Here is a 27,583-nt window from a genome sequence, read left to right on the forward strand (position 1 = left end):
GCCACCCTAACCTCTGGGGTTTACAGAATTCCCTTCTCAGATCTACAGCTGGAAACCATGTCGACACACACATCTTCTAAGCTCTTTTTCTAAGAAGTATAGAATATCACCAACTATCGCTCTACTAGACTAAAGTGCAATTTTTTTCCTGTTCCAATGGCTTTTCTCTTGGACACAGAACAGACAGAATAAAGCAGACCAAAATCTGTTAACACTGCACAACCATTTTTTAAAAATCGAATATGGTACCAAATTAAAACACTAACAAGTTACAATCTCCTCTAAATAAGTTTTATCTAAAGTTAATAAATTTATTAGTGAGAAAAACATACCTTCATTTTTAAATTTGCATTTCAATTATGTTTGTTTTAGTTTTAAGTACTAAATGAATAACTATTAACATGTTAACTTCATCAAGACTTACCGGTGTATAACTATGCACACTTCCAACACTGTTCAAATTAACAGATGCCAAACTCTGGTCTGAGAGACTGTTGTTAAGGCTACTGCGTGGGCTATCACTACCATCCTGATCAGTGTTATACAGTGCTACCTAAAATGAAAAAAGAAAAATGACAACTGAATATAAGGAGTACTTCTTAAGCAATTCTGCAAAAATACAACTGAGCAGGCATATGGCAAGAAGAAATCTCAGTGGCCTTTCCCTAGGTGCTCACCCCAATCCCATGCCCCGTATGGCTAAGTTCATGTTCATCATAAAATAATTTTCTCAATACTCAAACTAAAGGACATGTCTTTTAGAGGTATAGAAATTCAATTTATAGTATAATTTACCAGGTATAATTAGCCCATAAACATTTAATAAAAGAGGAATATAATAGATTTTTACTCTATTAATAATGCATACATTTTTGCTCAGGCTTTAAGCAAAATTACTGTTCTATCAGAATCTTAGAAATCAAAAAGAAGCATATACAAAAAAACAAGATTTTTAAATCACAGGCATCACAGTATTTTTAATACTGAAGATTGGAAACAAATGTTCAACACATTTATAAAATCATAAATACATGATCTAACTTTAAAAAAATATGTTAATATATACATTAGATATGAAGAACTGTCAAACTGTTGTTAATGGTTTTCTGGAAGGGGCTGAGGATTCCTGAAGACTTACATTTGTGTATATTTTTACAGTGCTTGAGTTTGTCTATAAGCATTATAATTTTTAATTTAGAAACAAACAAACAAAAAAAGGTATTTTTGGAATAGAAAACTAGCCTATTTGCAGTGAGCTAAGATGGTGCCACTGCACTCCAGCCTGGTGACAGAGCAAGACTCTATCTCAAAAAAAAAAAAAAGTAAATATAAAGGAAAAAACAAATAATACATATTATCATGAATAAGAGTTCTGACCTCATGGATTCTCTACAAAGGTCTCAGTTACCCAGGTATCCAGAGACCACACTTTGAGAACTACTGATACACTGTATGACCAGCACTCTAGAAGCTCATGTACTCTCCCAGTCATCACGCATGTCAGTCATTATCCATCCTGTATCTCCTGTCCCAGGTAACCACTTCTATCACTATTGATTGGTTTTCCTATTTTTGAACTAAGTATAAATGGAATCACATAGTGTATATCCTTTTTAAAAGGCCTTGTTTTCTACTGCATTAATATCTACTCCTAATCTTTATATTTCCTTCTTTCCTTTTTAAAATTCATTTTTTTCATGCAATAGAGCTTTATTGTTTTATCATTTACATATTTGGAAGTATAAATCCTCCATGTTTTATCCTTTTCTTCAATATTTTCTTTTCTTTTTTTGAGACGGAGTCTTGCTTTGTCACCTAGGCTGGAGTGCAATGGTGCAATCTCAGGTCACTGCAACCTCCGTCTCCTGGGTTCAAGCGATTGTCCTGCCTCAGCCTCCCAAGTAGTTGGGATTACAGGTGCGCGCCACCATGCCTGGCTAATTTTTGTTATTTTTAGTAGAGACAGGGTTTCACTATGTTGGTCATGCTGGTCTCAAACTCCTGACCTCATCATCTACCCCCACCTCAGCCTCCCAAGTGCTGGGATTACAGCCACTGCACCCAGCCTTCAATATTTTCTTTAGCTAACTTTAGTCATTTGGATTCTCATTTTTGTTTTACTATCAGCTTATTTTTCACCCATCGCCTCTCTTCCCACAAAGAACATCTGGACTGGAATCACATTAAATTTGTATAGCAACTCTGGAAAAACTGACTTCTTTACAATAGTCTTCTGCATGAAAATTATATAATCTATTTATTTATGTCGTTTTCTTTCAGTAATTTTTATAGTGTTCTGTGTAGAGTTCATCTTTCATTTAAGTCAAGGTATTCGATGTTTCTGAATGCTAACTTAAGTGTTATCTTTCACATTTTATTTTCAAACTATCTGTGGCTAGTAGGCAGAAATAAAATTGATTTCTGAAGAGAATTCGCTAAATTCACTTATTAATTTTAAGGCTTTATCCATAGATTCTGTTCAATTTTCTGTGATCATCAGTGGCAACTTTGTCTTTCAAAACTTTATGCTTTTTATTTCTTGTTTGTAACTTCTAACTGGTAAGGACCTCCAACACAATGTCAAATAAAAGTGCTGACAGCAAACATCTTTCTCTTCTTCCATACCTCAAAGAGAAAGTTTTCAGTATTTCACCATTTAATATAGCATTTGCTATATGCTTTGTAGATATTCTTTATCACACTGAAAAAAATTTCCACCTATTTACAGCTTTCTAAGGGTTTTATTAAGTCATGACCTCTGAGTATGCCTTTGTAATAATCCGCATAAAATGTGGAGTATACATGTAGCACTTCTAACTACAAACAGAAGAACAACAGCAATAGATTTCCTAGTGCTAGACCTAGCCTGCATTTCTAGAATACAACTGTGCTTGTGATGTTCTTTTTTATGTATTGCTGGATTAAATTAGACAACATTTTGTTTAAGATTTTAACACCTATGCTCATGAGACTGGCTGAAAATTTCCTTTCTTGTAAAGTTTTTTTCAGGTTTTGCTACTTAGGCTATGATGGTTTCATAATATAAATTGGGACATGTTACCTCTTTTTAAAAATTCTCTTTAAGTGTTTATATAAGATAAATGTTATTTTTTCATTACATAATTACAAGAATTCCTTGAAGCTTGCTGGGCCTGAAGTCTTCTATAAACAAATATTTTTAATTACGGGTTTAATATATACAAAAGTATTAACGTTTTCTATTTATTCTTGTGCCAGTTTTGGTAAGTCATTTTTTACGATTTTGTCTATTTCATCTAAAATTTCAACTTTATTTACGTAAGATGTTCATATCTATCCTTCCATTATCTTTTTAATTCTGTAGAATCCATATAGCTCCTTTTTTCATTCCAGATATTAGCAAATTGTATTTCTCTTTCATCAACTTTAATAGTACCTTTCTGTTGTTTCATTTTTGAAAGCTTTTTATTGCTATATCTCCAAATTTACTAATCTTTCCTTCTGTTTAGTCTGTTATTAATCCCATCTAGTGTAGTTTTCAACTCAGACACTGCAATTTTTATCTCTAGGAGTTTGCTTTGGGTTTATATTCCACGTGTCTACACAGATCGTTCAATGTGTCTTTTAGCTTCTCCATGAAATACAGACATAACTGCTTTAATGTCCTTTTCTAAGCTAATTCTATCATCTCTATCATTTCTGGGTCAGTTGTGACTTTTTCCTCATTATGGGTTGTTTATTGTAAAAAAGTAAAGAACATTAGTGAGCTTTGGGGATAGTTTCAAGTAAACTAATAAATGTATAAGTTGCTGGTGGCAATCCAGATCTACGCAAAGAAATAAAGAATACCAGAAATGGTAACTATGTGGGTAAATGTAAAGCCATTTTTTTTTTCTGATTTAATTCTCTTGAAATGGTAATTGACTGTTTAAAGCAAAAATAACAAATATGTATTGTGGGTTTCTATCATAGACAGAAAAAAATGGGAGCGTACAGTAATAAAGTTCTTATACATGATATAGTATAGTATCTTCATATTTTTAGTAGAGATGGGTTTTTGCCATGTTGGCCAGGCACGTCTTGAATACCTGGCCTCAAGTGATCCACCCGCCTCAGCCTCCCAAAGTGCTGGTATTAAAGGGGTGAGCCACCACACCCAGCCCAAATATTGTATATCTTTAAATGAGGTTGTTTGTTGTTTTGATTTGGTCTGCATGTTCTATGAGTTACAGAAAGGCATGCTTAAATATATTACCATGATCTTCTTTATTCCTTTTTCCTCTCCTGCTGCACACTAAAAACAACCTTGTTTGACCTTTTCCCCATGTCCCATTTACCTCAAGTTTTTCTGAATTTTCCATCTTTTCTTCTCTCTGTGCTTCCATCTGCATGTTTTCTATAGACCTATTTTCCAGTTCATTAAATGTCTCCGCTGATGTGCCTGATCTGCTATTAATCCCATCTGCCAGGTTTAATCAAGTTTCCTCTTGATTCTTCCATATAAATTCCAATTCTCTGGTCAATTTTCTATAACTCATCTATTTTCTTGACCATATCAGTTATAGTTATTTTGCGATCAATGTTTATACTGTCTCCTCACAACTGCGTATTTACTTATTTCAAACTCTCTCTCCTAGCACACCTGGAAATTTTGACTGAATGCTACACCTTACACTTATGGAAAATTACAGAAGCTCTGGATGACGTTATCTTCCTCCAGAAAGAATCCGTTTTCTTTTGGCAGAAAGAATATTAGCATACCACTCTAGTAACTGTTAAGGCTGATCTATCTTGGCTTGCACTTACTCTTAGAATAAAATTCTTCTCAGATATCAAGTTGAAAGCCTACGGTGTATTACCATGGCTCTCTCCTCCTTTGAAGACCATAAACTACAATATTTGTCCCTCCTGTTCTGTGAGAGTGTTGAATTTTGGCTAGCGAAAAACTACTTTGTGTCTGAGCCCTAGCATACACAATTAGGAGTTGGCAAATGCCTTAAGTGGATACTGCTTACAAAAAGTTGAACTCAGCCGGGTGCGGTGGCTCACACCTGTAATGCCAGCACTTTGGGAGGCCAAGGCGGGCAGATTACCCGAGGTCAGGAGTTTTGAGACCAGCGTGGCCAACATGGTGAAACCCCATCTCTACTGAAAATACAAAAATTAGCCAGGCGCAGAGGTGGGCACCTGTAAAGCTACTTGGGAGGCTGAGGCAAAGAATTGCTAGAAACCGGGAGGCGGAGGTTGCAGTGAGTCAAGATCGCACCACTGCACTCCAGTCTGGGCGACAGGGTGAGATCCTGTCTCAAAAAAAAAAAAGTTGAATTCACCCGAGATTCCTCAGGATCTCGGCTCTGCAAGCCCTGGCTGTTCGGTAACTCCAAACTCCAATTTTTGTCTCCCTGGTTTAATGAGTGCTCTATGCTACTGCTCCCTGTGTAGCCCCCCTACGCCATGCACTGAGAATTGGGAAATGTACCAAAGGAAAATGTACAAAGCTTATCTCAATGTGTTTACCTCTTCTCTGGGCTCCTGACCCCTGAAGTCCTGGCTGTCTTAGTTTCCAATACCTCCTTCTTCTTCTTTTTTAATCAAAGAGGTGGTAGGGAGGGGTGTGTGGCTATGTCTGTCTGGTATTTTACACAGATAGGCAGAAAGGATAATCTAATACTAGTAGTCTGTCATATCTGGATGCAGAAATCCAAAACCTTCAGTTCCTTTGACATCCACATTATTTGGTCATAAAGTCCCAGCATTACTACTTCCTAATTGTTTCCTAGTAACCACACTATCATCTATGTTTAGGTCCTCATCACCACTTAGACTACTGCACAGAGCAGTATTAGGTATTTCTGATTCTAACCCATCCACTTCACCAGAAATTCTTATCTAGCTGGTTACCATTAGAGATCATTTTTTAAAGTACATATTTCTGGGCCCTACTCATCATGACACAATAACTGATTTGGTAGAACTGCAATGGAATCCTGGGATTACCACCACTACCACGACCCACCGCCCACCACCCTCCACCCCCCAACTGCCCCATAAATCCTCTAAGTGACTGTGATGTAATGATTTCAGATTGCCATGTGGGAAGAATCATTCCTCTATGCCTAGGCTGCCAGTTTCCTTTCTGAACTGGAAATTTGAATTATGTCACTCTGATTATAATCTGTCGTCTGTTTAATCATTATCTTTCTACAAGTAAAAGGATCCTAGGAGTGCCATGTTAGTGCAATGGTGTATGTGTATGTGTTCACATTTACGTGTGCGCGTGAAGTGAGAGAATGAAAGTCAGAGAGAGGGAGAGAGAAAAAGAGGGTGAAATCTAGAGGGAGAAAATGAAAACAAGACTGAAAGAGAATCTAAGCGTAAGTATGGGAGATGTATGGCTCTGGAGTACTCATGGTCTAGTAGGTAAGAAAACAGATGAACAAAACTGGATTCATGAACCTCCCAGAACCTTTTTAGGGTTTTGAGATGTAACGTTAAGAAACTGTCTTATGGCCGGGCGCGGTGGCTCAAGCCTGTAATCCCAGCACTTTGGGAGGCCGAGACGGGCGGATCACGAGGTCAGGAGATCGAGACCATCCTGGCCGACACGGTGAAACCCCGTCTCTACTAAAAAATACAGAAAACTAGCCGGGCGAGGTGGCGGCGCCTGTAGTCCCAGCCACTCGGGAGGCTGAGGCAGGAGAACGGCGTGAACCCGGGAGGCGGAGCTTGCAGTGAGCTGAGATCCGGCCACTGCACTCCAGCCTGGGCGGCAGAGCGAGACTCCGTCTCAGAAAAAAAAAAAGAAAAAAGAAAAAAAGAAACTGTCTTATAAAGAAGAGACAGATATATACCTGTATCCCACTAGGTATATAATGACCCATCACAAAGTTGTGACTCAACATCAAAATGTAGCAAACGACCATATACTGTTCCTGGCTATATTCCTAGACTTGAATATCATGAAAATAGGTAGACCACCATCCCAGTGAACTCTATGAGGCTGTCCAATTATTATTTTACTTGACTGTTAACTCATCAGAATTTGACCATCTTTTTTTCAACCGCATATTTGGAGAGGTAATTAATGATTTTGAAACAAACTGATGCAATAAAATGCTGGCTCACAAATTCTACCAATGGGAACTGAGAGAGCCAAGAATTTTTAAACAAGTATAGAACTTCTCAATAAGCACCTTCTAATTTCTCCTGAGAGGTATTTTGTTCTAATTTGTGCATACCTCAAAACATTCTGAATTTAGCCTTCAAGCTACCATGTATAGGGTAAACAAATATATATAATCTTTAAACTGAACCATACAGGATACTATCATTACTACAAAGGCAAATTAAATGTACTACTCAATGACATTTCAATAATGTTTAAAAAAATGAAATTACTTTGTTAGTCACAGTGTTGATTGCCAGAGTTGGAGAGGCACTTCCCGAAATAATACACTCCATTCCCAAAGAATCTGAATCTATGCTATATGGAGTTGAGGCCTAAAATATAAGAACAAAATAAATAATTATTAGCTATATATCCAGCAACTTTAACACAGTTTGAAGGGATCTCATCAAATTCTCGAACATTCAGTTTTGTGCTTTGTTTCTGAAAATGAATTTAAATCACTAGTGAAATCTATTCTAATATATTTTAGTATGCTACTGACCTGGTATTACAAAGTCCTTTGGTATGGCTATTCTCTAACAACTCTTTTAATTGACTGCGAGATAGGCTGACAAAAATTATAAATAAACTTCTGTAGTGAAAACTGCTAATGATCCCCTAATATTCATTCTCCCCTCATCCTTTACAGTAATAGATCTTTACAGTATCTACTCATGTCTGCCCAGCCACAGACTACCTTTCCAGATTCATGAGCTACTTGTGGCCATGTGACTACAGTGTAACCAATGGGATGTGAGCAGGAGTGATGTGTGCCACTTCTGGGTCATGTCTTTGAAAGAAACCTGCTTGCCGACCATTCATTCTTCCTCTCTTATTGCAGATTTAAGACAGATATGGTGGTGGTGATCTTGCTTAACCATAAATAGCTGAGGGTAATACCCTAGGAAAATACCGGAAAAACAGGATTAGAAGGAACCTCAACATCTGAATGACCTTGTCGAACAGAGCTGTTTATATCTCTGACCCACTAATCAGCTTGGGCTTCTACCTGACAGAGAAATAAATCTCTCTGGTTTAAGCCAGTTATAGATTTTTTTAAACTTTTGCTTTTTTTTTATTGATACATATTAGATGTACATATTTTCAGGATACATGTGATAATTTAATCCATTCATATAATCAAATGAAAAATTTGATATCCTCAAACTTTATTTATCTTTTGTTTATACTGGGAATATTCCAATTATTCTCTTCTTAGCTATTTTGAAATATACAATCAATTAGTGTTAACTACAGCCACCCTACTGATTTATCAGACATCAGGTCTTACTTCTTCTTCTTCTTCTTTTTTGGGATGGAGTCTCGCTCTGTTACTCAGGCTGGAGTGCAGTGGTGCAATCTTGGCTCACTGCAACCTCCACCTCCCATGCTCAAGTGATTCTCCTGCCTCAGCCTCCCAAGTAGCTGAGATTACAGGTGTGTGTCACCACGCCTGGCTCATTTTTGTGTTTTTAGTAGAGACAGGGTTCACCATGTTGGCCAGGCTGGTCTCGAACTCCTGACCTAAAGTGATCCACCTGCCTCAGCCTCCCAAAGTACTGGGATTACAGGCGTGAGTCATCACGCCCAGCCAGTTCTTATTTCTTCTACCTAAGTGTATACTCATATCCATTAATCAACCTGTCTTCATCTCCCTTCCCCCTACCCTTCCTGGCCTCTGGTAATCACCAATCTATTTTCTATCTTCATGAAATCCACTTTTTTAGCTACCACATATGAATGAGAATATGCAACATTTGTCTTTCTGTGAGTGTACATCAGTTATAGTTTTATTTTTCTTCCTTTGCTAGAGCAACTGAATGATCTCCTAAATATACTTCATATGTACTGCTTAGAGTTAACCTGGGTGTCAAAAACAATAAAGTTTTCTGCTATTGGAAATTTTGAATATATACATTGTGATAACTCCTCTCTCTCTCCTAAGAAATGTTTTTTATTGCTTTATTGAGCCCTCAAAACTTCAACTTCAATAGTAAATGTTAAAGAGGGGCAAATAGAAATAATTTATGGTTATGACGCTAGTTACATATATATTCTCTTTCTGGCAAAAACTCTTTGTCCCACACATGATCCTAACTGTACATGCATTTTTAAAAGATCATACCAGATGAGTGAGAGAGCAATTGCACCAAGACACATTTCTGAAATTAGCCTATCCTTTAATCCCTTAGCATTTTTCTCGTCAGATAATCTAATCAACCTTTGGGCAGAGAATAGGGGTCTTGATTGAAAAAGACCAGAGCTACCCCTACAAGCTAGAATCCAGCACTTAGGTCCCAGGTACACACTGAGAGCAAGGTGAAATAGAAGAGCTATTAAAAACAACTCTATTTATGCCTCAGTTTTAGTGCCAGCCAACCAAGCTATAATTAAGTTAACACATAAGATTACTTTAGAAAGGTACAAATCTCATATTCCCTTAACTCAACTCAGTCATCTCAGTCTGAACTACTGGTTCACTAATTCTCATTCTTCCCTTCTGGTAGGATAAGGGAAAGTTGTATTATGTGATGTCATGCAAATTACTTGAACTTTATGCTTGTTTTCTCATCTATAAAAAGAGGATTATGATACTACCTTTAGAGGTCTGTTAAGAACATCAATAAAATATTTCATGTAAAGCACTTAGCATGGTAACTGAAACACACAGTAAGTGCTGGCTACTATGATGACCACTAGAATATATCTGCTACTGATGCCAAGGACCTGCTGATACAAAGAAATACTCATCCCGCAACAAAATACTAGCAAATCATATTCAACAGTTCAGTAAAAGGATCATGCACCACGATCAAGTGGGATTTATCCCTGGGATGTAAGGCTGATTCAATAGACATGCATCAATAAATGTGATTCACCATATTACAAGAATCAAAGACAAAAAGAATGAAGGATCATCCCAAAGATACTTTAAAAAGCACTGGACAAAATACAATATCCTTTCATGACAAAAACGCTCAACAAACAGGGTATAGAAAGAACATTACTCAACACAGTAAAGGTCATATATAATAAGTCTATAGCTAACACCATACTCAATGGTGAAAAGTTAAAGGCTTTTCCTCTTAAGACCAGGAACGAGACAAGGATGCCCACTCTCACCATTTCTATTCAACATAGTACTGGATGGCCAAGCCAAAGCAATTAGGCAAGAGAAGGAACTAGAGATGCTCCTTGACTTATGATGGGCTTATGTCCCAATAAACCCATCATAAACTGAAAATACCATAAGCCAAAAATGCATTTACTGTACTTAACCTACTGAACATCACAGTTCAGCCTAACCTACCTTAAACATGTTCAGAACACTTACATTAAGCCACACATGAGCAAAAGCATCTATTTTATAATAAAGTGTTGAATATCTCATGTAATTTATTGAATACTGTATTGAAGGTGAAAACCAGAATGGTTGTACAGGTACTTGAAGTACTGTTGCTACTGAATATGTATTGCTTTTGCACCATCAAAAAGTCAAAAAAATGTAAGCCAAAACATTCTCTAAGTCAGGTACTATCTACAAAAGGCATCCAAATAGGAAACAATGAAGTCAAACTGTCTCTGCTAATGACATGCTCTTATATAGAGAAAATCCTAAAGACTTCAACAAAAACAGAACAGTATTCAGTAAAGTTGTAAACAAATTCAGTAAAGTTGCAGGACACAAGATTAACCTCTAAAAATCAGCAGCATTTCTATACACTAACAACAAACTATCTAAAAAAGCTATTAAGAAAACAATTCGTTTTTTCTTTCTCCAAGATGGTAGATTAAAGGGATTAACATGCCCCTCCCACTTGGAAAAATAAAATCATGTGTAGAAATTCAAGTTGTGAACTTCTTTCCTAGAAGCAACACAGGAACGTAACAGAAAAACTGAAAGAAACCGCAGGCCTTTTGAAAGAAGTGGTGGGCAGCAGCCTACACCATGAAGCAGGTAGAAAACTGTGTCTATAGCGCTTGAGTGGGAGACAGGTTTCCTCCATGACACATACTCCCACTAGGGAGTCAGGCCAGTGGGAACTGCCTTAACCCTACCCAGGTATAAAATACCTTAACCCAATCCAGGCCACAGGAGAATGCCTTAATGCTACCCAGTGCTGCAGCCGACTTAATGAGCAGTGGGGAGAACATGAGGAGAAGCAGCATCAGGACATGCTTTACATCCATTCCCAGACTCCAGCAGGCCCGGAGGGAAGCCATTCATGATCCTATCTCAGGGAAGACTGCCAGCTAATTCAGGCAGAGGTCACAGGTTGAGAGATGCTCCCAACTGAGACTCGTGATATAATCTTGAGTGCAGATGGACCCCCTTGGCCAGAACAGAGGGGCAAGTGAGAAGTGTGCTATAGCCACAGGTGCAGGAGCTGGGTGTCCCTGCTTTGCAGGCAGACCTGGAGGGATATGGCCTGAAAACTGTGGTTTCTGTCTTGGCTGGGAAGGCTTATAGCCTGGGGCAGTTCTGAGTTCTAACTGCTGGCTGCCTGCAACCCAACTGGCTGCTGCTAGCAGAACACTGTGTGTGAGACCTTTCTTGCCAAGTCCGTGGGAGCTGAGTGGGCCTTACTGCCATTTGCTACACCCGATGCCCCATGCGGATTATTCTGTGCATCAGAGGCAGCTGTGCTCCATCTGCCCTGTAACACTATCCTGACAGCCACAGAACTGCCCTCTGACCCCTACTGGGGCCACTGCTTGCGCCCACATGTCAAGAGCCAGAGTGCAGACTTGGCTGACTCGGCCCCCATCTGGCTTTGTCCCTTCACTAGCCCTGGCAGCATAACACAACAGACTGGGACTTTGGGAAGCCCATAGCCCCACCTATTACCTGAGACACCAGAGTACCTTGGGTAACATAAGGTAAGCACAAATCCCACCACTACCACCATAGTTGGTGTTCTTTTGCAAGCATCACCTCTTGAGGCCAACCAGCACAGCCCATTACAACATCTGCAGGGACAATAACACCACCCTCAGGAAGGAGAAATTTTTTGCATGACCTCAGCTATCGTCATTGCCTGTATCACCCTGGCTAACCAGAAGATCTTGAGTCTGTCCACGTGCCCAGTACATTACTACTACAGTTGGCATCTGAGAAAGCCAACACAAGCTGGCATTTGAGAAAGCCAACACAAATCTCAAGGAGATTTCCTTGAGATAACCAAGGAAATCTCATAGTCTACGTAACTCCCTTCCCACCCCCATCAGAGCTGGTGCTGGTACCCGCTGCCGGGAGACTAGAGGACAGGTCACATCACTGAATCCCTTGCACACATTCCCCAGCACCAGCCTGGAGTGTGGCAACCCCACTGAGCAGCTACATCCAGAAGAGCAGCAAGCTCCACAATAGTCTGGCCCTCAGGGACTGCTACTCCTAAGGGAAGGGGCAGGGTGGGGGGGTGTACTACATTAAGGGAGCACCTCATGAGACAAAAGGAACCAAACTGCAGGCCTCAAGTCTTTAACTTTCCACTTGTGGGGAAGGTTCTTTTAGAAGAGAAACATGTGCAGTGCTAAGCTCAGTGGGGAAAGTTTGTTTGGCTCTACCCCAAAGTCAGGCGGCCCTGGTGCTCATGAAGGGTCTAGAAGAAGGGGATTTCTTCTCCTCTCGCCCATCATTGCAGACACAGCTGGGGCCTCTCCCACGGGAGCTTGGCATGGGTGCATCTGTAGATACTCTTCCTGGAACACTTTGGGGTAACTGCATCCCTACAGGAGGTGTGCCCTCCAGATTCAGGCCTCCATGAGAGGTAGAGTCATAATCCCTCTTTACATGGAACATCACAATCCTGCAGATGAAAAGAGATGCCTGTCTGATATGAATAGCTGGAACATCTGGTGAGGAGTGTGACTGGGAGGTGAATGTTTTCCTATCACCCTGAAAGACAGCTTTGGTGGTTTCTTTCCTTCCCCTTGAAAAGACTTCAGTGCATTTCACTGAGAGCTTTCCTAGCAGCCTCTGCCAAGGCTGGGAACTTTGCCCACCACTGGGGTATTACCTCCTTTGGCCATACCTGTGGGTACTTCCTACCAGCCTCAAGCCTAAACTATTCAATTCAGTGAATAAAGTATTAGAGGATAATTTTTTTTTTTTTTTTGAGATGGAGTCTCGCTCTGTCGCCCAGGCTAGAGTGCCGTGGCCAGATCTCAGCTCACTGCGAGCTCCGCCTCCCAGGTTTACACCATTCTCCTGCCTCAGCCTCCTGAGTAGCTGGGACTACAGGCGCCCGCCACCTCACCTGGCTAGCTTTTTGTATTTTTTAGTAGAGACAGGGTTTCACTGTGTTAGCCAGGATGGTCTCAATCTCCCGACCTCGTGATCCGCCCATCTCGGCCTCCCAAAGTGCTGGGATTACAGGCTCGAGCCACTGCGCCCGGCCAAGAAAATTTTTAAATGCACACCACTGGGGAACAAGATAAGCTTCAAGAGACCTCTGCCATTCTCCAGCTCCACTGGAGATAGTAAGCCTGCTCACACACCCTGCACAATGCTACTACAACCAGCATCTGAGAAAGCCACTACACAAAGATTCTCTGTAACCAAGAAACTCTAATATAGCGTTTTCACCACAGAAAGCACCCAGAGCCAAAGCTGGGTGACAATAAACCATAAACATTAAAGTTACATCCTGGAGTAGTGGGGGTGAGGAGGGCCGGGGGAAGGTAAGAAATGAAAAGACACAGTTGAATCAAAAATAAATTCAAAAATAATTAGAAGTGAGGCCGGGCGCGGTGGCTCAAGCCTGTAATCCCAGCACTTTGGGAGGCCGAGACGGGCGGATCACAAGGTCAGGAGATCGAGACCATCCTGGCTAACATGGTGAAACCCCGTCTCTACTAAAAATACAAAAAAACTAGCCGGGCGAGGTGGCGGGCGCTTGTAGTCCCAGCTACTCGGGAGGCTGAGGCAGGAGAATGGCGTAAACCCGGGAGGCGGAGCTTGCAGTGAGCTGAGATCCGGCCACTGCACTCCAGCCTGGGCGACAGAGCGAGACTCCGTCTCAAAAAAAAAAAATAAATAAAATAATAATAATAATAATAATTAGAAGTGGCCAGGCACGGTGGCTCATGCCTATAATCCCAGCAATTTGGGAGGCCAAGGTGGGAGGATCATTTGAGGTCAGGAGATAGAGACCAGCCTGGCCAACATGGTGAAACACCATTTCCACTAAAAATACAAAATTTGGCTGGGCATGGTGGTACGTGCCTGTAGTCCCAGCTACTCAGGAGGCTGAGTCAGGAGAATCATTTGAATCCAGGAGGCGGAGGTTGAGCCAAGATGATGCCACTGCACTCCAGCCTGGGCGACATAGCAAGACTCCATCTCAATAATAACATAATTCAAAAAGTCAATTGTGAATTTACTCAAAGAGAAACAAGGTAAAAATGCAACAGAAAAAATTTTAAATAACAGTTCAGAATATGAAGGAAAAATTTTCTAAAGAGACAAATATTTTAAAGCAAAGCCAATCAGAACTTTTGGAAATAAAAGACCTATATCGAGAATTACAAAATGTGGTAGAAAGTTTTAACAACAGACTAGACCAGGTAGAAAAAAATAATTTCAGAGCTCGAAGACAAGACTTTCAGGTTAACCTCATCAGATAAAAATAATGAAAAGAAATGAACAGTCTCCAAAATATATGCGATTATGTAAAACAGCCAAACCTAAGAATCATAGGTGTTCCTGAGGGAGAAGGAAAAGTTAAAATTTGGAAAACCTATTTGAAGGAATAATTGAGGAAAACAAGAAGCTCAAAGAACTTCTGGGAGATTCACTGCAAAAAGGACATCATATAGTCATCAGATTATCTAAAGTCAATGTGAAAGAAAGAAGTCTAGAGCAGTTAGACAAACGCATCAGGTAACCTGTAGAGGAAAACCTATCAGACTAACAGCAGACTTCTCAGCAGAAACCTTACAAGCCAGAAGGGCTTGGGGTCCTATCTTTACTCTTTAACAGAATAACTGTCAGTGAAGAATTTTGTATCTAGCAAAAAAAAAAAAAAAAAAAAAAAAAAAAAAAAAACCACAAAACAAAGCAAACAAAAAAAAAAAACTAACTTTCTTAAGTGAAGGAGAAATAAAGTCTCTCAGAAAAGGAAATGCTAAAGAAGCTTGTCAATAATAGGCCTGCGTACAAGAAATGCTAAAAGGAGTTCTTGAAACAAAAGGTTGATGTGCAAAAGAACAGAAACTCCTGAAAGTATAAACTTCACAGGGCTTGTGAAACAATAACACAAGGAAGAAAACAAAGTCACTATGTAACAATCAACAGTATGACTGGAATAGTATCTCACATATCAATATTAATGTTGAATGTACATGGTCTAAATGTTCCACTTGAAAGATATACACTGGCTGAATGGATTAAAAAAAAAATCACAAACTGAGTAGCTGCTGTCTTCAGAAGACACACCTAACATGTAAGGATTCTTAAAGACTCAAGATAAAGGAGTGAAAAAAGAGATTTCCGGCAAATGGAAGCCAAAAGCAAGCAGAAGTAGCTATTCATATATCAGATAAAAAAGACTTTAAAACAACAACGGTTAAAAACAAAACAAAAAGACACAATTATATAATGATAAAAGGATCAATTCAACAAGAAGATATAACAAACCTAAATATACATGCACCTAACTGCAATGCTCCCAGATTCATAAAACAACTAGTACTAGAGCTAAGAAAAGAGACAGACAGCAACACAATAATAATGGGAGACTTCAATACCTCACTAGCTGCACTAAACAGATCACTGAGGCAGAAAGTCAACAAAGAAACACTGGACTTAACCTGTATTCCAGAACAAATGGACTGAACAGATATTTATAGAACAGTCTACCCAAGAACCACAGAATACATACATTCTTCTCGTCAGCACACAGAACATTCTCCAAGATAGACCATATAATAGACCACGAAACAGATATATTTGTAAAAAACAAATCAAATAAAACCACAGCAGAATAAGACAAAAAATCAATTCCAAAAGGAACCCTCAAAACTATACAAATACACAGAAATTAAACAACCTGCTCCTGAATGACTTTTGGGTTGACAATGAAATAAAGATGGAATTTAAATTTTTTTTCCAAATGAATGGTAACAGTGATACAAGTTACTGAAACCCCTGGAATACAGCAAGAGCAGCACTAAGAGTTAAGATTACAGCACTAAATATCTACATCAAAAGTTCTGAAAGATCACAAACTGACAATCTATCTTCATACCTCAATGAACTAGAGAAACAAGAACATGCCAACCTAAAGCTAGCAGATGAAAAGAGATAAAAAAGATCAGAGCAGAACTAAATGAAACTGAAAGGAACAAACAAATACAAAGTATCAATGAAACAAAAGGTTGGTACTTTGAAAAGATACATAAAACTGAGACACCACTAGGTAGATTAACCAAGAGAGAAGATACAAATAAGCTCAATTAGAAATGAAAACGGAGACATTACGACTGACACAAAGAATTATAAAAGACCATTCAAGACTACTGTGAACACCCCTATGCACACAAACTAGAAAATCTAGAGGAAATGGATAAAATCCAAAAAACACAAAATCATCCTTGCTTGAATCAGGAAGAAATAGAAATCCTGAATAGACCAATAACAAGCAATGAGATTAAATCAATAATTTAAAAACTGCCAAAAACAAAACAGCCCAGGGCCAGATGGATTCATAGCCGAATTCTACCAGACATTCAAAGAAGAATTGGTGCCAATTCTACAGAAACTATTCCAAAAGACTGAGAAGATGGAACCCTCCCTAACTAATTCTATGAAGCTAGTATCACCCTGATACCAAAGCCAGGAAAGAATATAACAAAAAAAGAAAGAAAAAAGAAAACTACAGACCAATATCCCTGATGAATATAGATGCAAAAATCCTCAACAAAAATATTAACAAACCGAATCCAACAGCACATCAAAAAATAGTAATTAACCACAATCAAGTGGGTTTCATCCCAAGGATGCAGGGATGGTTCAACATATGCAATCAATAAATGTGATTCACCACATAAAATTAAAAACAAAAACAATATGGTCATCTCAAAAGACACAGAAAAAGCACTTGATAAAATCCAGCATCCTTTTATGATAAAAACCCTCAACAAACTAGGCATCAAAGGAACACACCTGAAAAAAACAAGAGCCATCTATGACAAACCCACATCATAAAGAATGGGGAAAAGTTGAAAGCATTCCACCTAAGAACTGGAACAAGACAAAGATGCCCATTTTTACCACTTCTATTCAACATAGTCCTGGAAGTCATAGCCAGAGCAATCAGACAAGAGAAATTAAAAAAAAAAAGGGCATCCAAACTGGAAAAGAGGAAACGAACTATCTCTATTTGCTGATAATACGATCTTACACCTAGACACCCTAAAGCCTTCTCCAAAAGACTCTCAGAACTAATAAATGAATTCAGTAAAGTCTCAAGTTACAAAATCAATGTACACAAATCAGTAGCACTGCTATACACAAACAGCTATCAAGCTGAGAATCAACTCAAGAACTCAATCTTTTTTTTTTTTTTTTTTTTTTTTTTTTTTTTTTTTAGACAGGTCTCGCTCTGTCACCCAGGATGGGTGCAGTGGCGTGATCTCGGCTCACTGCAACCTCTGCCTCCCAGGTTTAAGCGATTCTCCCACCTCAGCCTCCTGAGTAGCTGGGATTACAGGTGCATGCCACCACATCCAGCTAATTTTTGTATTTTTAGTAGAGAAGGGATTTCCCCATGTTGGTCTAGCTGGTCTCAAACTCTCAACCTCATGATCCGCCCATCTCAGGCTCCCAAAGTGCTAGGATTACAGGCATGAGCAACTGCGCCCAAAAATTAAAAAACCTAGGAATATACTTAAGCAAGGAGGTGAAAGATTTCTACAAGAACTACAAAATACTGTTGAGAAAATCACAGATGACACAAACAAGTGGAAATACATCCTATGCTCATGGAATGGAAGAATCAAAACTGTGAAAATGACCATACTGCCCATAGCAATCTACAGATTTAATACAATTCCTATCAAAATACCAACATTTTCATAGAATTAGAAAAATCCTAAAATTCATACAGAACCAAAAAAGAGCCTACATAGCCAATGTAATCCTAAGCAAAAAGAACAAATGTGGAAACATCACATTAATCAACTTCAAATTATACTACAAGGCTATAGTAACCAAAACAGCATGGCACTGGTATAAAAGCAGATACAAAGACCAATGGAACAGAAAAGAGAACCCAGAAATAAAGTCAAATACTTACAACCAACTAACCTTCAACAAAGCATACAAAAACATAAACTGGGGAAAGGATACCCTACCCTATTCAGTAAATGGTGCTGGGAAAATTGGACAGCCACATGTAAAAGAATGAAACTGGATTCCTGTCTCTCACCATTTACAAAAATTAACTCAAGATGAACTAAAGACAAGGCCAAGCATGGTGGCTCATGCCTGTAATTCCAGCACTTTGGGACGCCGGGGCAGGCGGATCACTTGAGGTCAGTAGTTCAAGACCAGCCTGGCAAACATGGTGAAACCCTATCTCTACCAACAATACAAAAATTAGCCAGGTGTGGTGGCACACGCCTTGCAGTCCCAGCTACTCAGGAGGCTGATGTAGGAGAATTGTCTGAACCCGGGAGGCAGAGGCTGCAGTGGGCCAAGATAGCGCCACTGCACTCCAGTCGAGGCAACAGAGCAAGACTCCATCTCGACAACAACAAAAAAAAAAAAAAAAAAAAGAAGAAGAAGAAGAAGAAAAAAGGATGAACTAAAGACTTAAATCTAAGACCTAAACCTACAAAAATGTACATGAGGCCGGGCGCGGTGGCTCAAGCCTGTAATCCCAGCACTTTGGGAGGCCGAGACGGGCGGATCACGAGGTCAGGAGATCGAGACCATCCTGGCTAACACGGTGAAACCCCGTCTCTACTAAAAATACAAGAAAATTAGCCGGGCGAGGTGGCGGGCGCTTGTAGTCCCAGCTACTCGGGAGGCTGAGGCAGGAGAACGGCGTGAACCCGGGGGGGCGGAGCTTGCAGTGAGCCAAGATCGCGCCACTGCACTCCAGCCTGGGGCACAGAGCTAGACTCCGTCTGAAAAGAAAAAAAAAAAGTACATGAACACCTCTTCTGGACATTGGACTAGGCAAAGAAATTGTGACTAAGACTCCAAAAGCAAATGCTACAAAAACAAAAATAAATGGGAAATAAACTAAGCAGCTTCTGCACAGTAAAAGGAAATCATCAGAATAAGCAAATAACCTGTAGAATGGGATAAAATATTTGCAAATTATGCATCCAATAAATGACTAATATCTAGAATCTACAAGGAACACAAAAAAATCAGCAAGAAAAAAAGTGAGCAAAAGACATGAACAGGCGTTTCCCAAAAGAAGGTATACAACCAGCCAAAATATATATAAAAAATTTCAACACAACTAATGATAAGAGAAATGCAAATTGAACCACAATGAGATTCCATCCATCTTATCCCAGCCAGAATGGCCATTATTAGGAAGTCAAAAAGCAACAGATTGTTGGTATGGATGTCGTGAAAGGGAATGTTTATACAATGCTGGTAGGAATGTAAATTAGTACAACCTCTACGGAAAACAGTATGAAGATTTCTCAAAGAACTAAAAGTAAATCTATCATTCAATCCACCAATCCCACTATTGGGTATTTATCCAAAGGAAAATACGTCACTGTATCAAAAAGACACCTGCATGTTTATGCTTACTGCAGCACAATTCACAACTGCACAGATACAGAATCAACCTAAGTGCCCATCAACCAATCAGTGGATAAAGAAAATGTGATGTGTATATATACACCACGGAATACGATTCATCCATAAAAAAGAACAAAATAATGTCTTTTGTAACAACTTGGACAGAAGTGGAGGCCATTATTCTAAGGGAAATAACTCGGGAATCAAAAATCAAATATCACATGTTCTCACTTGTATGCAAAGGTGTAAAGAGTGGTATAATGGACATTGGAGACTCAGAAGGAGGAAGGCAGGAGGAGGGTAAGGGATGAAAAACTACTTATTGGGTATAATGTCCACTAGCTTGGTGACAGGCACGCTAAAATCCCAGACTTCACCACTATACAATTCATCCATGTAACCAAAAACTGCTTATACCCCGAAAGCTACTGAAATAAAAAATTAAAATTTAAAAAGAAATCCATTTACATTAGCATCAAAAAATAAAATACCTGAGAATCAATTTTAAAAAGAGAAATGTCTGTATAATAAAAACTATAAAACACTGATGAAAGACATAGAAGACAGCATGAATAAATGGAAAGATATCCCATGTTCATGAATTGGAAGAATAAAAATACTGTCAAAATGTCCATACTACCCAAAGTGATCTACAGATCCAATGCAATTGACCATCAAAATTCCAATCTCATTCTTCATAAAAATAGAAAAAAAAAAATCTTAAAATTTGCATGGAACCACAAAAGACTCCAAAGAGCTAAACCAGTATTGACCAAAAAGAACAAAAGCTGGAGGCATCACTCTACAGGAGTTCAAAATATATTGCAAAGCTACAGTAATCAAAATTGCATGGTACTGGTACAAAAACAGACATATCAACCAGTGGATTAGGATAGAAAGTCCAGAAATAAACCCACACATCTAAGCTTAATTGATTTTCAACAAAGTTGCCCACAACAGACAATGGGGAAAGGACAGTCTCTTCAATAAACGGTTGGAAAAATTGGGTAGCCACATACAGAAGAATGAAAATGGACCCTTATCTCACTCCTACAGAAGAATAAACTCAAAATGGTTTAAAGACTTACGTGTTAGACCTGAAACTCTGTAACTATTAGAAGAAAACAGAGTATGATATGGTTTAGCTCCGTGTCCCCACCCAAATCTCATCTTGAATTGTAATCCTCACTTGTTGAGGGAAGGACCTGGTGGGAGGTGACTGGATCATGGGGACAGTTTCCTACATGCTGGTTCTCATGATAGTGAGTTCTCACAAGATCTGAGGGTTTAAGTGTTTGAAAGTTCCCCTCTCACTCTTCTTTTTCCTGCTGCCATGTAAGACGTGCCTTGCTTCCCCTTCGCCTTCTGCCATCATTGTAAGTTTCCTGAGGCCTTGTCAGCCACACAGAACTGTGAGTCAATTAAACCTCTTTTGTTTATAAATTACCCAGTCTCAGGTAGTTCTTTATAGCAGTGTGAAAACGGACCAATACAGGGGGGCAAGCTCCTTGACACTGGTTTGGGCAGAGATTTCTTGGATGTGACCCCAAAATCATTGGCAGTGAAAGCAAAAATAGATAAATGGGATTGCATCAAACTAAAAAGCTTCTGCACAGCAAAGGACACAATAGGGTGAACAGATAACTCACAGACTAGGAGAAAATACATGCAAATAATACATCAGAAAAGGGAACAATATCCAAAATATATAAGGAACTCAACCTACTCAATAACAAGAACACATATAACCATATTTCAACATGGGCAAAGAACCTGAACAGTCATTTCTCAAAAGAAGGCATACAAGTGCCAACAGATATATGAAAAAATGCTCAACATCTCTAATCATAAGAGAAATGTAAATTAAAACCACAGTAAAATATAATCTCACAACTGTTAGACTGATTATTACCAAAAAGATAAAAGACAAGTATTGGCATGGATGTGGAGAAAAGGAAATCCTTATACACTGTTGGTGGTATTATAAATTAGTACAGCCATTTTGGAAAACAGGATGGAGGTTCCTCAAAAAACTAAAAATAGAATTACAATATGATCTAGCAATCCCACTACTGGGTATATACCCACAGGAAATAAATTCAGTATGTCAAAAAGATATTTGCACTCCAATGTTCACTGCAGCATATTCACAACAGCCAAGGTATGGTAATAACCGAAGTGCCTATGAATGGGTGGAAACAATGTAGTACACATACACAATGAAATATTAGTCTTTAAAGAACAAGAAATTCTGTCATTTGCGACAACATGAATGTCTGGGGGCATTATGCTAAGTGAAATAGGCCAGCCACAGATAGAAAATACTGTATAATTTCACTTACATGTGGAGCACTCACTGTTTTAAGGCATTTCTTTCTTTTTTTGAGAAAGGGTCTTGCTCTGTTGCTCAGGCTGGAGTGCAGTGGCACAATCATGACTCACTGCAACCTCAAACTCCTGGGCTCATGCAATCCTCTGGCCTCAGCCTCTCCAGTAGCTGGGACTAGAGGCAGGTGCCACCACACCCAGTTTTCTTTCTTTCTTTTTTTTTTTTGGTAGAAATGGAGAGGTAGGTCTTACCTTGATGCCCAGGACTCTCAAAGTGCTGCATTACAGGCATGATCTACTGCTAAAAAACTACCTAAGATATGTGTTCCTTCTTCTACTCCTTGACACGTTTCCTTGGAATAGTTTAATTGCTTGCAAGCCCAAATTTAAAAGCAAAATGCAAAAAGGTCAGGAAACTGGCCAAGCACAGGTGGCTCACACCTTAATACTAGCACTTTGGGGGGCCAAGGCAAGAGAACTACTTGAGCCCAGGAGTTTGAGACCAGCCTGGGAAATGTAGCAAGACCCGGTCTCGAAGAAGAAGAAGAAGAAGAAAGAAGAAGGAAGAAGAGAAGAAGGAAGAAGAGAAGAAGAAGGGAGAAGAAGGAAGAAGAAGGGAGAAGAAGGAAGAAGGGAGAAGGAAGGAAGGAGAAGGGAGAAGAAGGAAGGAGAAGGGAGAAGAAGGAAGGAGAAGGGAGAAGAAGGAAGGAGAAGGGAGAAGAAGGAAGGAGAAGGGAGAAGAAGGAAGGAGAAGGGAGAAGAAGGAAGGAGAAGGGAGAAGAAGGAAGGAGAAGGGAGAAGAAGGAAGGAGAAGGGAGAAGGAGGAGGGAGAAGGAGGAAGGAGAAGGAAGGAGAAGGGAGGAGAAGGGAGGAGAAGGGAGACGAAGGGAGGAGACGGGAGAAGAAGGAAGGAGAAGGGAGAAGAAGGAAGAAGGGAGAAGAAGGGAGAAGGGAGAAGAAGGGAGAAGAGAGAAGGGAGGAGGAGGAGGAGGAGGAGGAGGAGGAGGAGGAGGAGGAGGAGGAGGAGGAGGAGGATATAAAAAGTTGAAGAGTAAGGAATTACTGTCTTTATGGGATTCTATGCTCGGTCAGCCATACTGACCTGTCTTGCACTTTGAGGGCATTCCTTTTTACGACCAGTTTTTCACCTTCCAAATCCCACTAATCTGTCCTATTTCAGTTCATCCGTCAGGCCTCCAATTAATATCACTTCTTCAAAAAAACCTTCCCTGATTCTTAGATTGTTATGCCTCTCTGCTACATGGCCCTATAGTTCTCAAAGACCCTTATCTTACTGTGACCACATAATTTATTATCCACATGCTATCTGGAGAATGAACGTGGAACTAGTAGTTACGCTGAGACAATAAGCAACACCAGGAATGTACATTCATCCTACCTTATCAGTTTATCTTCCTGCTTGAGTAAGAGTTTCATCAGGAGAGGGTATGACTGTCTTGTTTACCAACTGTTCCCCTCAACACTTAACTCAGTGCTTAGAATACAAAAGGTGTGGTCTGATAAGCATTAATTTTTATAAAGAAAATTAACTTCAAAAAGGAAAATCTTATCCAGACAAAATTAACTACTGTGTTCCCACTCAAATCCTAATACTTTTCTACCCCATACCTTTAATAAAGACCTCTTATCTTGTGTTTACTCATATCTTTCTCTCTCTAAACTTCCTCCCCTCAATCAGAATACAAACCTCATGAGGACAGGATGTAGGTTTTGTGTTTTGCTCATTGATGTTTTCTCAGGATCTAGAACAATACTTTTCATGATAGACACTTAATCCTCATTTATACAGATGTACCCTGAATGGTATCCTTTCTACTTTGCTCTGCCTGTCTCCACCTGAAAGCTAAGCCACATAACCTATAAAGTCTCCTCAGACAATACTAGTAAGAAATAATCCCTACTTCCTGTGCACACAATAGTTTATCTTTCTTAAAATACCTTCTGTAGTTTACCCTTGTCCTAAAATTATGTGTCTTATGTCTTATTCTTCTTGGTATGTGCCACAGTACCCTAGTACAATGCCTGGCATACAGTATCTACAAAATAAAGATCTGTCAAACTGATAAAATGACACTACAAATAATTACAGGTATATACAGCATTCAGAAAGCATGCTAGTTTTCTAAAGAACCTTCTCATTCATGTATATATCCCTAGCTCAGGCCATTACCATTGCAACAACATCTGTATCTACTCAGCATCTTCCTCTTGCAATGGGTTATTCTGTGAAGAGTACATACCTTAACTGTTTTGATTCACTGCTCAACACTATGGGCTTTCAAATCAAAGTAAAAGTCCTGATCTCATACCTTTAGGTTATCTACCCAAATCTGTCTACTCTTTATATAAATATCCACATTCTAGCCTAAGTTCTTCACAATAATTTAAAGGGTCTTCAATTATGCCCACCTGTACTTTTTACTTACTAGTCAATCATGCTGTGTCTCCAAGTGGAACATCCTTTAGCATTTTCTACACAAAAACAGCTCCACTTTCGCACCAAAATTATTAGTCTCAAAGTCTCATTCCTCTTCCTTAGAGGCCTTCCCAGGCAGCATTATATATTTTGAGTCACTTCAGTTGGTCTACCAAATTCATTACTTAATATTTGCTCTGTCATTTATAATCACATTTATGTTACTCAATTATATATGTTTGAATTAATGTAGGGAATTCTGCTTTAAATCAAGGATGATGAGCTCACAACAGAATACGCATCTGTAAAAAGAATTCTGATCCAGTGTTGTAGTCTTCAGCATAGCAAATACTAGTGGAAGAATAATGTAGTTGTAGACAGCACAGACTGTGAAGGCAAGACTATCTGAGTTCAAATTCTGGCTTTGGTATTTTTTAGTACCTTGGATAACTCACTTAACATCCATGTTCATCAGCTTCATCAGAGTTATTTTTAAAATGACATGAGTTAATACATATAAAATCCTTTAAAAAGCATTTGGCACATAAATTCAGCACAATCTTCTATTGTTTTGACTTTTAGCCTCTCACTTATAGCTGAGAATACTAATGTGCAAAAAATTTAACAACTTGCCAAAAGTCACAGGAACTAGTAAGTTGTAAAGTCAGAAAAGAAACATGAGATTCCTACTAGAGGAGTCTGTCTCACCATTTTATTCAATATCTTTTCAATAAATTGAAATTTTATTCAATTTGTTTAAGGTCTTCGGGACCATTATATGATTAAAAAATGATAAGAAGAAATAAATTTTTAAAAGGAAAAGGAGATTTATAAACTAACTCATGGATTAAGAAAAGAAGCAAGAAATATAATAATAATAGAAGAGAGAGCACAGGCTTATGCTCATGTAAATGGAGGGGACAGGTAAGTATTCCAGAGAACTGGGTTAAGCATATTATGATGGAGCCAGCCTGGCCAACATGGTGAAACCTCATCTCTACTAAAAATACAAAAATTAGTTGGGCATGGTGGTGCACGCCTGTAATCTCAACTACTCAGAAGGGCTGAGGCAGAAGAATCACTTGAACCCAGGAGGCGGAGGCTGCAGTGAGCCAAGATTGTGCCACTGCACTCCAGCTTGGGTGACAGAGTGAGACTCTGTCTCAAAAGAAAAAATAAATAAATAAATAAAATAATAAAGAAAAAATATTATTAGGATGGAGGTAACTGTCAGCTTTATTTTCCATTTAAGACATAATGATGTCCTTGCTTGCATTAAAATCACTTACCTTTAGCAGTTCAGAAAGTCTTTTTTCAGCCAGGTGCAGTGGCTCACATCTATAATCCCAGCACTTTGGGAGGCTGAAGTGGGTGGACTGCTTGAGCCCAGGAAATTGAGACCAGCCTGGGCAACAGGGCAAGACCCCATCTCTACAAAAAAATTTAAAAGTAGCTGGGCGTGGTGGTAGTCCCAGCTACTCAGGAGGCTGCGGTAGGAGGATCAACCTGGGCCCAGGAAGTGGAGGCAGTAGTGAGCCAGCCATGATGGTACTACTGCACTCTAGCCTGGGTGACGGAGTGAAACCCAGTCTCCAAAAGAGCACAAAAAAAAAAAAAAAAAAAAAAGGGAAAGAAAGCCTTCTTTCTCTGTTCCATCAAAAGCTCATCACTTCAAAATTAAAAATGTGTGAAATAGTTTTATTTTTTCACATAGAATTTCAATGTTTACATATGGACAAAGAAATCACAAATTTCAGAAATTTAGTAAGGAACTTAGAGGGGCATCAATGTATTTACCATCTACATTTAACTTTTATCCTTTAAATGTCTGAAGGTCATGTTCAGGACCATCACTATTTGCCCTAGGCATTTCCTTAGATAAAAACCCAAAGGTTACTTAAAATATACACTCTGTCCTAACAAAAATACTATATATTATATAACCTCTCACCTCCCATTCTAAAAAAAACTCTAAAGGAAAAATACAGGTAATTCAGTTTATCAGGGCAGGAAATTATGTCTCGTAAGAACACTATATTTTAGATATTTGTTAAACAATATCTGTCCCCCTAATTATATGCCCTTTGCTTATAGCCAACCTCTTTGTATGCTCCTACAGGGGCAACCAATACCCAGCTTAGGCCAAAATGAATATCAGCATTAGTAATCGAAAGACCCTTGTATGGTTATGAATATTTTGTGAAAATATACCACAAAAGTAAATTTCTGAATATTTTACATTTTAAAGTGATGATCAAAAAACAGTAGAAAATGAATACAGAAAATATATGTCCGAAATGTACATTCAATAACACATGCTTTTGTAACCTGAATCTGTATTTCTTTAGGCCTCCACTATAAAACTGCATATAGTCTCAGAAAAAAAAGGAAGACTCTCAAAAATAGAGAGGGATTGCTTTAAGAAAATAAAACCAGGTAAAGAGAATAAAAGGCAAGCTTAATATCCAAAAGAAATGCACAGTTGTTAACCCAATTCCAACTTCCAAAAATAACTGAAATTTCAGGAACTTCAGAAGAAAAAAGCAAATAGAGAAGACCACACTTCTTCGGCTCTTCAAACAATCTTTTCCAAATTGTTTAACAATGCTATGTGTTTTTTAAAATGTGGATTTTTCTCCCCTTCCTTCAAATTCTGGCAACAGTTGCTAAATGTTTTATACTCCACATATTCATATAATTTCCATGAATTAAGCCTACTTTAAAAGGCAAAGGCTAGGTATAAGCTGAGAGGAGTGCTTTCAAAAAAAAAAAAAAAAAGGCAAAGGCAGGAGAGCAGAAACTGATGTTCATTCCTTCTCAAATGATAACATACTGAGCTTACAACATCTCGTAAAATTGTCTAGCTCTGGCCGGGCGCGGTGGGTCACGCTTGTAGTCC

General features: G+C 38.9%; 2 protein-coding genes across 12 annotated transcripts in view; one reads left to right on the plus strand and one right to left on the minus strand.

Annotated features, from left to right (window-relative positions):
- The window catches only part of PPCS (phosphopantothenoylcysteine synthetase), a 1,013,452-nt gene that overhangs the window by 758,581 nt on the left and 227,288 nt on the right, over positions 1-27,583 (plus strand). The gene's annotated exons all lie outside the window — the stretch shown is intronic.
- The window catches only part of FOXJ3 (forkhead box J3), a 152,294-nt gene that overhangs the window by 21,566 nt on the left and 103,145 nt on the right, over positions 1-27,583 (minus strand). For 7 of the 8 annotated variants that reach the window (XM_050798674.1, XM_050798645.1, XM_050798654.1 and 4 more), the window contains 2 exons: positions 7,378-7,479; positions 425-553 (listed from right to left, as the gene is read on the minus strand). In XM_050798674.1, the coding sequence (XP_050654631.1) occupies positions 425-553; positions 7,378-7,479 (231 nt within the window). The remainder of the gene's footprint in view (positions 1-424; positions 554-7,377; positions 7,480-27,583) is intronic. The other variant, XM_050798704.1, reaches the window with a different exon arrangement.

This window comes from Macaca thibetana, chromosome 1 (genome assembly GCF_024542745.1).
Source record: "Macaca thibetana thibetana isolate TM-01 chromosome 1, ASM2454274v1, whole genome shotgun sequence".
Classification (NCBI taxonomy): domain Eukaryota; kingdom Metazoa; phylum Chordata; class Mammalia; order Primates; family Cercopithecidae; genus Macaca; species Macaca thibetana.